The sequence below is a fragment of the Oenanthe melanoleuca genome, chromosome 5 (assembly GCF_029582105.1).
Source record: "Oenanthe melanoleuca isolate GR-GAL-2019-014 chromosome 5, OMel1.0, whole genome shotgun sequence".
Taxonomy (NCBI): domain Eukaryota; kingdom Metazoa; phylum Chordata; class Aves; order Passeriformes; family Muscicapidae; genus Oenanthe; species Oenanthe melanoleuca.
In genome coordinates, this window is record NC_079339.1 from 31,675,869 (window position 1) to 31,688,220 (window position 12,352).

At 38.5% G+C, this 12,352-nt stretch overlaps 1 protein-coding gene across 7 annotated transcripts in view; it reads left to right on the forward strand.

Annotated features, from left to right (window-relative positions):
* MEIS2 (Meis homeobox 2) overlaps nucleotides 1–12,352 on the forward strand; it is a 172,866-nt gene that overhangs the window by 9,794 nt on the left and 150,720 nt on the right. For all 7 annotated transcript variants that reach the window (XM_056492342.1, XM_056492348.1, XM_056492346.1 and 4 more), the window contains one exon: nucleotides 7,413–7,527. In XM_056492342.1, coding sequence (XP_056348317.1) covers nucleotides 7,413–7,527 — 115 coding nt within the window. The remainder of the gene's footprint in view (nucleotides 1–7,412; nucleotides 7,528–12,352) is intronic.

Below are 12,352 nucleotides of genomic sequence, written 5' to 3' on the forward strand. Positions count from 1 at the left end.
CTTGTGGAGGTGACAGTTTGTGACAGCTGTTTGACACCCCAAAAATCCATACCCCTCTATTGTTATTAAGTGGTGTAAAGCTGCCCTGTGTGTGTTTAATGTGAATGTGAGGGGTGGTAGTAGTGACAGTGGCAGTGCTGAACTAGGAACTAAGGCAGATCTCAGCCTTATTGTTTTTCTAGACTTAAAACAGACATGAAGGAAAGTAACAGAAAGAGTTGTAGGATTAGTCAATATTTACCATAAGACTTTAAATGGGGTATTCAAATATTGTATGCTTCCCCTTTCAAAATCTCTGCAATTTATATAACTTAATTGGAAACCAAACCCAAAAACAACAAAGGAATAAACTCTTCAGAGATACACCTGTGCTGTAAAAAGGAGAGACCTGAAAGTGCTGTACATGTTTGGCAATAAATGTGTTTATTGAATTTTATTTTAGTGCACTATTAACTGTTATGTAATATAGTTAGTGTAAAGGGTCCAGGGACATGGCAGATCAAATAGTGTAGTGCTGGCCACAAGAAGCTGAAACTTTTGTTATTACTCTGCTGTGTTTAGTAAATATAACAGCCCATAATTAGTGTTTGAATTTTTAACACCCTCAGTTTTTTTTTATTACTCTGAGGTATTAGCTGTAGATGGGAAGAAGGTAATTACAGCTATGCCCTGGCTGAACCAGATTAGTTAGGGGGAAAAAAAGATAAGAAAAGCGGGAAAAAAACCCTTTGCAGCTGCAGTTCAAGTTGGGTTTCCCAGAGCAGACAATTTGTTATTGTTCAACTAAACATACCAGGACCTATCCTGAATTCCGTGTTCAGCCTAAAATGTCTGTTTGTCTGAGATTGTTTGCAGATATTTTTTTTTTTCTTATTTCAAGCTATTCAAATTTGAAAAACATGATGCTCCTAAAATTCGGAGGTTTTAAAACTTTTTTTTGAATGCATGATAACATTTTGCACTTGAATTAAATTTCTTTTGTAGCTGGCCTCACCTGGTGTCATACAATTCTTCCTTTAGCACAAACCTGTTTTGAAGCCTAGTAATTCCCCCACAGAAATTTATGGCTATCCTTCCACTGGCTTTTGTGGGAACAGGATCAGGGCCTCAGTCTTTTGGATATTTGTTCATATATTTTTGTAGCTCAGAGCAATAATACACAGATCATAATTTCTAAAATATTATTAAAACAGACAGAAATATACATACATCTCTTCTATAAAAGAAGACTCTTGGCAGATTAGAAATCCAACATCTTAGCCGTAGAAGAGAAAGAGTAGTCTGGATATTAAACCTTTCAGCTCTCACATGAGGAGATGCTTTAGTTTGTACTTTTGGATACCCAGACAACTTAACATTTCTTTAGTATTTCTCCTCAAAGAATGGTCTGTGCAAATTCCTGACATTTTGTCAGACAAGGAAAAATAAAAACAGTGTAGTACACTAGACATAGTATTACCTGTTCCAGTAATAGAATTAAATCTTTAGGTAAGATTTCACTGAGTAATGAAGAAGTAATTGAGGGCCTGATGCTAGAGTCTGCAGGCATGCCACACTTCTGTGGACTTCAGTGGGAGTTTTGATAAACACCCCAATGAGATTAGACCCCAAAGGTGCCCTTTCTGTCTGCAGGGTGTCAGAAGGAAAAGTAAGTAGCTAACTGCAACAATAATAAGGCAACCTTAGAATGTGCCTTAGGACATTGTGGTAGGCCCTGTGCCTTCTGAAGGGGCAAAGAGCATCAGGAGCTTTCCAAGACCGTAGATAGTGTTGGGTATTCCTGCTTTTTGGCTTTTTGGTGAGCCAAGGTACACTTCTGTCAACAGCTGAAGTCTGAAATTTGAGTGTTTGAACTTTAAATTCTGTTTCCTCAACCTGAACCAATAACGTTTTTCAGTTTCTATTTGATAACTGTGGTCCCTTTTTGGTTTGAGTTATCAGTCTAAATGAAGTGTAGCCACATAGAATGACATACAAGGACAATTAAAAAAACCCAACACCCCCCTGATTTTTCAAGTCTTAGTTCCTTGGTGACAGGTGAATTACATGTCTGATTTCAATCTTAATTAGAAAATACAAAATACACGAGCTTTTCACAACGCTGCTGTGTTCTAGGAGACTCAAAAATTGCTCCTGATGCTTTCTTCAAACACAAAATCAAGGGAGAAGAATTAAAACTTGCACATACATACAAAATATCTGATAGATTTCTGCGCCTTGTTTTTTGTTTCAATTGTGTAACTCGAGTAGAAAAAAGTAATCATATTAAGTATGCATTTTTGGAAAATAAACCTTAGCAATATCAGTCTTTTTTAGAAAACATACTTATTATGTCAAATTAGAGTTTTTAATGGTTTTTTGTCTTACTGAAATTTTCTTTAAATAGTAGGTTTATTATTAAATGCACTTGACATGATCTCTAAGATACCACCCTGAACTTTACACATACAAAACATAGACACAGATGCACACACAGAGACACATGTGCATGCACACATAGGTTTCCCTGTCCTGTGTAGTCTCTCATATTTTCATATATGGCTGAACCTCAATACAGATCTTTGGGGTATCAGTCACATCAGTCATTTCACTGTGTTTGCACATGTTGCTTGTAAGAACAAGGTGAGCAGGATTTGGATTGTGTTGGGGGGGATAATGCCATCTGTATCAAGTAGTTCAGTTCAGTTTTGTGTTTCTGAATTAATTTACCTTTGAGTACAACCATATTTAGAAACAACAAGCTTTATAGCCATTGTAGTTTCTTTTATAAAAACTAGTTGTGTTTTGTTTGATAAGATTAATGATTTTGTCAATCTCATCTGAGAAAATTATGTTGGGGCCTGATCCTGTCAGAGTTGTATACTTGAAACTTCAGTTAAAATATGTGAGTCAAATACTGCTTAGCTTACTCACATGGGTATCAGCTGGCCTGATTGATTTTACTTCCCAGTTATAAATAAGAAACAGATTCCTTATGGTTAATTGAGTCTTTAATATCACCATAAAAAGCAGTATGAGACCAGAATCAGCCCTAGCAGGACTACATACACTCACACAAAGCTAGCCAGAGTTTACTCAGCAGATATTTTGGACATACAAAGTAAGAATTGCAATTTGTCAGAAGCTTATTGTATATCAAATTCTCTGTTAGAGCATCTCTGTTGAAGAAATCCTGTAGCAGCTAAAAACTCTTATGCTTTCCAGCAGATTTTCAGCATCAACAAAAGAGAAATGTGTCAGATTTGCTTTGTATGCCTTTTGTCCTTTCTGTTGCTCTTTTCTAGATTTAGCAAAATTCAATGGTGGTGCTAAATCAATTTTTTTTTTTTTTACTTTCAAGGGAAAAAACACTGGTAAAATTGTGTTTTCTAGGGAAGGCTGTGTGTGTAAATGAGAAACAGTGGATTGCAGTGGAGTGATCTCCTGTGGCCCTGCTAGTACAAGCTTTCCCCATATTGTCTCCTGCTTTTATATTAATTACAACTTGCATTATCAGCTGTGAGTCTGTAGCCCAGCAAATAGAAAATACTGCCCCTGGAGACATAGCTTCTTGTATCTATTTTCCATCTCCTTCTATTGTGCTCTACTCAGTATTCACTGCTTTTCTCCTAGTAACACTGCTCTTTAACACAATTAGGTAAGAGCAAGAGGAGCACCATATTTGGCTCCCAATTATTAGAACTACTGGGAATAGATACATGCGTGCTGTTCACTTTCTGTGGTATCTGGCATTAGTTTAGGTCATACATGTGTGAAATCTTTATAGTATGCACACGTACACAAAATAGACAATTGCATTTTGGCAGATACCATCCACACTCTTCAATGTGTTTCTGCAAAGTGATTACTAAACTTGCAAGAAGAAATGAGAAGTCATGCTAGCAGTTTGTCTAATTTATCTAAAGCTATGTGTTTGATTTCTTCTTTTTTTTTTTTTTTTTCCAGTGTGATAACCCAATACAGATTTCATTGAAACTAACAGAAAAAATGTAACTAGTATTAGTGGGCTTTAGATTAGGTTCCCTTCAGGTGCCTCAACTATACTGGTGAAGTTTTCCAGTGAAGCACACTTTAGAGGTGCTATTTGGTAATTTTTTTTTTCTTTGAAGATGTGCATAAAATAAATACTTTTGATTAGTCATTTGGCCAAGAATTTTATTTTGAGATGTGAGGTTGGAAATGGTCTAGGGCAGAAAAAGATCAGTTCACTGACTCGTACAATGATTTTAGCCAAAACCAAAAGAATGCTGCCTTTTTATGAGTCTGTAAACTCTACCCCTAAAATTATTTGTCTTTTTTTATGATATTAAAATCTAACTATTTCTCTGCATTTCAAATTCCTTCAGCACTCTACTGCTGCATTTAGCAAACACCTTCTCTTATATTTTCTGTTCTCCAACAAAACTCTGCCAAATATCTTCCTCACAAAACGGTGTCACAAGAAATACATTGAGTTCTCAATCAATACAGTTTGTGTTTCTCAAAGCAGATCTACAAACTGAGGTCAAGAGCAGCTCAGCCTGGTAGAGACAGCAAGTGCTTTCAGCTGTGGGAAGTCTCATTCAGTGATCCTATCCAAATTTCCACGGCTTTGTAACAGAAAGGCTGGTCTAGGTCTTGAAATATTGTATGGTAGGTTTTGGATGGCATTTGCCTTAAAACATAGCTGAGCTGTTACCAGTTAATTATTGTAACTTTCATCCGTGTGATAAGGAGCTCCTACAGCAGCCAGCGCGAGAGAGCCCGCAGTACACAAAATTAGCATAACTCACTGTGCTCCCTGAAAAGTTTAGCCTAGGTGAACATGTTGCAATTACTACATTTTCCAAAAGAAGGTTTCCAGCACGATGTTGTTGGAGGGCTAAACTCATGCTATGCTATTGTTTCTTTTCTTTTTATGTATTTCTTCCAGCTCTTTATCTGATTACCATCCGGCAAACAGCTGACGCTAAGAGGCTGCAGAGGGCTGAAGAGCTCCTGTCTGCTGTTTGCCTTCAGCTTGAAGCTATTTGAGTGCCTTCCTAAGTCAGAGATAAAAAGAGAAGCTCATAGGCACAACTGTGTTTTAATCCTGGCTGTAAAGAAACTTGCACAGTTTTTGCCTTTTATTTCCATCTGAACTTTTTGCTAACCTTATTTTCAAATTTTTTTGTTCTTTTTAATAACACCTGGGCTGCTTCAACTTTCAAGACTTCTCATCTTTCTTTTTGTGTTTCTCTCCACCTGACTCTGAAAAATGATGGTAAAATGTGGGGGTTTTGTTTGTTTTTCTTTTTTCTTTTTCTTTTTTTTTCTTTTTTTTTTGTTTTGTTTTTTTTGGTTTTTTTTGGTTTTTTTTTTTTTTTTAGATGAAACTGTGGGGAATAACAGTTTTAATTAGAGAAAATTAATGCAATAACCTCAGTGAATATAAAATACTACTGTTGGTGGCAGTTTTTTCCTGTTGTAGTTCTGTGTGAGGAGAAGTAGATCAGTTTTCTAGGTTTTGGAGGGACTGGTGATTTTGTGCCATAAGTGTTGTTGTGCTGTGTGCTGTGCTGACAGGTTCGGCAAATTTCAGATCCCGACCTGTCTTCTGATTTTACTGATGTCTTCCTGTCATGGAACCACATTCGTGGGTGTATATGTGTGTCTGTCTTTGTGAGGTGAAGGGGATTTGGATCCTTCTTACCCTTTGGTCACCTGAGACTTTACAGGGAACCTTTTGAAGTCCTGGGCTCTTTCCTTTGTCTCTGCTGTGATCCAGGTCAGATTTATGTTGCTGGGTATCGTAGCAAGCCGTTACTTGGCAGTTCTCTTCTGTGTTGCTATACAGCATGTGGTACTAATCAGTGCTAGAAGATTACTTTGAGATGTTTCAATATAGATTTTGGGACTTGGTCCCAATCACATTTACACTGTATTTTACAAAGGGTAAATCAGTTGATTATGCTGAACTTATTCCTATTACATATTGATGCAGATGGGGTCAGAATCAGCCCTGGTCAAAGAGTTTATCCAACTTGTCACTTTCTGCTTTCAGCTTTTCCTCATCCTTTCATAGTCTAGTGTTATTTCACAATGTAGATTTAAACCACAATCAAACCTAAGCAACCTAAGAAGCAAATTTTTTTTTAGGGGAGATTTGTTGTTTGTTTTGCTGTTGAATTATTATAATGTGCTTGATTTAAGTTGTCGCATGCAGGTGACAAGTAATGCAGGTCCAACCTCTACTCTGATCTGTTTCATGTGTTCTTGCTCTCCTTTTCTGCCAGAGGAAATTCCATCTCTTGCCTGCCTTCATGTGGTGCTGATAAAGCTCTTCCTGTACAGTAGAATTCCTGTTTTCCTTTAAGCAACAGCAGGGTATTGGGAATGATCAGGAAAGGGGAGGAGGACAGGAGGAGAATACACTCAACAAAGTAGCACTAAACTTTAAGTTTTCCTCACTTATGTTTTCAAATAGCAGCTCCTCTCTCCAGGAAAGCCAATACCCAATAAATTAGAAAGTATATGTGAATTATGTGACTTAAGTACAGTAGTTCAGCTCTTACTTAGCCAAGTTTTGCAAGTCTGTCTTCTGCATTCCCTTTTGTAGTGTTTTATGCATAGTAATGTAGAAAGAATTACATAAAAATCACTATACGTGTTTTTTTACATAATCACCTGGTGCTTGTTCTTGACAATTCTTGTAAGTGAACTGTTAGAGTGATAAATCTAGAAAGTCTCTTCAAATGTGTCATATCAAGGTGGTGGCTGGGGGGTGAAGAAGCATCTTTCCTGGTGCATAATGTCTTTCAGAGAAAGCTTGCTTGTGAGCTGCCCCTCACAACTTTGACTTTGTTGGAAGCTTTTGCAGCATTTAAATGGGTGACAGAGAGGTTAGGGAGTGAGGACACACTCTTCTCCTGTGTGTGTTCTCCTGTACTTCTTGAGAAAGTTTCCCTCCTCTTCTCCCCTCGCTGCTGTAGTCAGTCTGGAGAAATGAAGTGTGGAGAGTGCATACCAACTATCCTGATCTTAATGAGAATACATAGTATCACAAACTGTGTAGGTAGATGCCCTTCCCTCCTCTGCCCCCCACTACCCTGTAGAACTCCTCAAGAAACTAAACTTATGTTTTTTTTGTCTGTTCTGAAATACTGTTTTCCAGTACTAGTCAAACAATTAAATCCAGACAATTCAGCGGAAAGTTTAAAAAATAAAAAAAATCTGTCCTGTGTTTTAACACGTAAATCTTTGTATCTCTTCTGCTTGCCTTTGCTGAAGAATTGTTACACTGTGCAAACAGCATAGGTGTTTGGCACATTTCACAAATGCTAATGTGTATACTTTCCTCCCCTTCCTCCCCTCTTCTCCCGGTTTGCTTTCTGTTCTTCATTTGCTATTGGAATGGGAACCGTGGAAAAAATTCCTTGGCACTCTGACACCAGAATCCTTCATCTTGGAGAGACCACGATGATGCAACCTCAACGCACTCGGCAGGCACACCAGGGCCCTCCAGCGGGGGCCACGCTTCCCAGAGCGGAGACAACAGCAGCGAGCAAGGTAAAAGGTCAAACTCTTTCCCTCCACAAAGTAGGCATGACTAAAATAACTCCAGCTTTTTTCATGATATCAGTACATCTGCCTTAGAGTAAACATGGAGTGGCAGACTTGCAGCGTAATCAGCTGTAAGTTAGGGAGACGGTATTTCCTTTTCCTAACCCACTTAGCTGCATTTTATTATTATTTCAAAGAGAAATATCTAATCTTCAAACAAGCTTTGTAATAACAATTGATTAGTTCTGCCAATTCCTTTACAAATTTGGTTATCTACAGTTTATTTTTGTGTGGTGTAAGTAAATATAATGACAGACATACTCTCCAGCTGCGGTGCAGTTGTTTGAGTTGGATTAAAGATGGAGAGTTTAACCTGTAGTTTTATCTGAGAAAGAGACTTCTTTGTGAAGTTATGGAGCTGCTAAATTATATAAAATAGAAGCAACCCTGAATGAGACAGAAAAATGTTTCTTGAAATGTTTGCTTGTACAGATTTGTTTCTGCTTCTGAAAATCTGAATTCTGAATGGTAAATAGAGAAACACCTGAACTACAAAACGTCTTCTGTATCTGTATACAGTGAAACTTTCTCAAGGTTCAGGAGGTTTGATTATTATTTCAGTATTTTTTGTTTTATTTCCTACTCATTGCACCTTATGTGTGGTCATCTGCATCCATGCTGAGCGAGTGTCAAAGGCTGTCATTCTGTTATGATAGTGTTTTACATGAGCTCATTAGAAGAATAAGTGGCTCCAGAAGGTGTAAGAGTCAAGCCTCCAGTGCTAAACACTGGGTAAAGATGGCCTGCTGTCATTCTTGGATCTTGACTCAAGAGTTGATTTTTTTTTCTTTTTTTTTAACTTTTTTGATTTTTCTAGTCCAGAGTTTAAGGTGGACTCCATTCTTGCTCTTCCTTGAAAACATGGTAAGCTTCTGCAGTGAGAGAGAGACATTACCTCTTTAAGGCCTTATGATCTGGTCTCACCACGAGATGTTTCTCCTACACCTGCAGTATTTTGCCTGTCTTTTTCCCCACGTGCCCAGCAGAGCCAATTGACAGGGCTGACATCCAACTAGCCTTGCAGGATCCCAAAACTGGAGAAGGGAGAAGCCTTCAGAGCTAGAGTTGCTTTGACTATTCTCATGCTGCAGACTGCTCCCCTCCATGATATTTGCCATGCTTAAACAGCAGAAGAGATATGTGATTTCATGTCTCTCACATGGCCCACTGCTTGGCACAGAGCTAGTTCCCCTCATCTGCCTGATGATCTGGTGTTGTACCCGTTGCAATTCTAGGAACTTGAAAAGTTTGTTTCTGGTAGAGTGGTTTGGTTTTGTCTCCTATTTGTAAGAATTGTTTATACATTTGTAATCTTGTTGCTGATAGAAAGCAGCCATGGCATAGGGTGTGATCCAACTCCAAAATGAGTCACAAGGATTTTTTGCTATGGGATTAAACTGGAGCTGCACAAGACCCAGCATGAACCACTGCAGCTTCAACATCTAATAACAGGGAGAGCTTGACTGCTAAACAGCATATTGGCTGGCCATGGGCTTTACTGCTGATCAAATGTTTAATGGTGTATTGTAGATAAAGTGCTTGGTGTAGCAGATGATTTGCCTGCTTAAAAATGATTCCTCTGATTGGTCTGCCATATTCATTCCACCCCTAGGGAGGAAGTTTCCCCACACCTGTATCACCACCCAGGAACCTCTCAGAAATTAGTAAAGTTCCTTCACTGAGCCATGCTTGATATAAAGAAATCCCTTGTATCTGTATCCAGGGATCTTGCATTTCATAGTCTCTAATCCCTTGTGGTGTAACTTTGGGTCCTTGGGAAATATTGCTAAGCATTAGAAAGAGCAGTTTTTAACTACTACACCAACTTTCCTTTGGAAACAGGTTTCTGCCAATATATATGATTTCAACAAACCAGTTATTCATTTCTGCAGAAGAGGAATAACCTCTGAGGGGCCAAATCAGTCACTGGTGCTGTCCAGTCTAGCAGGGTAAAACATTGCTGGTGTGGCTCCCTTTGTGCTCCTCTGGCCTTCTAAAGGGAAGCTGATGTCCAGTGGCAAATCACAGCTCCATTCAGCTGCTGGCAGCTGAAAGATTATTCTACAGCACCAGCAGAATTCCCATTGGAGGTGACTCTGGGTTGCTCTTGCCTCTCAGTTGTGGGAAAGAGTACAGAGAGTGAAGTCTGTCTTGAATTTTCCTTAGGCTTTCTTGAGGGAAGCAGAATTTACCTTTTAATTCCTGAGCTGATCCCAGACAATGCCAAGGAGAGATGCCCTCTTGAGCTATTCCAGTGCAGTTACTTACTTGGGTCAACTTGGTTTTCCTGCAGTTTTACCAAGAGCTTCCACCAATGCTGCTTCAAGTATTCCACTTGCCCCAAAGGATTTCTTGGAAATGGGAGCTCATTAGAGAGTCTTGGGTTACATTAGCAACTTACAGTCTTCTCCACTAATGCCTGGTGGCAGCAGAGATTGATTCTTCATGGAGTTAGCCTCTTCTGGCTTTTGAGAGCACTTTTCCAGGGGTCTCTGCTTTTGCCTTGAATATATGATGTGCATCCTGTGATTTTTTTAAAAATAATTTTCTTTCATTTTTATTTTTTTTTTTATTTTGGGGAGGGAGGAGATGGAAAGGATTTGGGTGAGTGATGACTGGTTTTTTTCAGACTTTCTCTGCATGAGATAAATATATTTATTACCTGGAAAAATCCATCCATAATTCTTACAGTTTGAATCAAATCAAAAGGGGTAGGCATTTTGTCTCTTTATGGAGGACAGCCTCTCCACAACACTGCATGGCTGCCCTTTGGCATCAAAAGGGTTAATCTAGTCTGTGTTTAGTATTATTAGAAACATGCTGGCATTGGAAGAGTTAAGTAAAGGGCCTTCAGGCAGCAAATGTTGAAAGATTATCCTAATTTTATTAGTGGTGAGTGTCTATGTTGTTCTTAGCATGTCACCTCACTTGTTCAACAGAAAACTAAGCCATACAACATATTGATCATCTGGCAAACCAAAGTAGTAGTGATCTGTAATCCACCAAGCATTTATTGACTTTACCCCAGTTCAGATCCACAAATGCAAATCAGTGCTGTACAATACTATTTTAAAGATCAGTAATTATGCAGCAGGTCCGATCCACTTTCCCCCTGCCCTGGAAAGAGTTAAATGTGTCCGATAATAAAAATAAAACACTCTAAACATCTTACAAAGGAGAAAAAGGAGAAGCTGATTTAATGGTCTAATGAGGCCATCTTCCAGAGACTTGTTTTGTGTAGGGCTTGCTTTGACCTTTCGCTTTGCTCAGGAGCCCAACGCTTCATTTTTCACATTCTTGCAATTACGTTAACGCTTCAAGCATTTCTGACTCCAAGTCAGCTAGCAACACCAGGCATAACTCAACACTGTGAGTTTTTCTCCTCTCTGTAGATTCATTAACAGGTCACCGGGGTCCCAACTGAAATTTAAAACTGACTGGTTCTGTTGGGTTAGCTGAGTTATAGCAAGGGAGATGGCAGGAAAGGGGGTGAGAGAAGGGGAGGGGAAAGAGAAGACCCTGGGGTTTTTGCCAAGGAATATATGTGTAAAAACTCTAAGTGGAAGATTAAAAGGTGTGTGTAGCTTTATCATCCACCCTTTTCTTTGGAGAGGAAAAAGCACATCTGAAAGTCTTCTGGGGTATTGTGTTTTCTTTATTCTTTGTGTAACAAAGTGAAAACAGCCACTGCCTTTACATTACAGGCTAAATGACTTCTAGAATTTGGCATCAGTTTGCACCACAGTGATGGATATGATGCTCCCAGACTTTAATTCCTATTTAATTTTTTTATGGGATATTGCAAATAATGAATATGGCAGATTATGCATGAAAAATGGGAAATAAATCTTTTTAAGGTTTAAAAACATGTGGTCTACAGGAAAGCACCGGGGAATAATTTCAGTTTCATATTTTATGGTACCAGGATTGGTACCATGACCTGATCTATCATATTCATAGTTCACTCACTTGAAGGGCCTGATCCAGCCAAGCCAGATGGAGGCTGTCTTCCTTCAGGATCTTTCAGGAAGTTCAGCATCTTTTTAGGGTTAGACCTGGGATGACAAACTTCACCCATCATAAGTAAGAGGAGAGAGATTAGAAAATTCTGATAGATTATAGAGCAGTAAAAATATAAATGAGTATCACATCTACTTTGCTTTACACATGTGAGTGAGTAGTTCATTGTTGTGGCTTTTTAGGCTTCATTTTTTTTTTTTTTTTAATGTAACTACTTGTGCTGAATGATCTGCCCCTTTATAAATAATATCTGAGGCTACTCTCTAGGGCCAATCTCAAAGTAGTTTAGAAGCACTTCTGTGCCAGCTTGATGTCTGTCCATGATAGCTTTCTTTGGCAAAGACTCCATAATCTGGTTCAGGACAAAGTCAACTAAGATATTAACTGAAATGAAGCATCCATCACAGGTTAACTCTCTGGACTGATGCTTGTTGGAAAAATTAAGCAGCAGTATTTCTTATTCAGTATATCCCATCCTGTAATAATGTTAATATGCAAATCAAATTTGTTTACAAGACTAGGTGATAAAGCCTAAAGGTCTAGTTTAGTATTAGAAACTCTACTAGCACTACACAAAGCTTAGAACCAAACTCCAGTAGTTAGAAAAAGAAGAGGGATATGTTGATGTTAGCAACAATTAAAAAATAACATATTCATGCAAAGACTTTGGAAGCTAATCCAAAAGCTAGTGCTACAACTTCTTTTTCCTAGTTCTGTAAGTATGGTTAGCCTGCTGAAGCTAGTATGCATA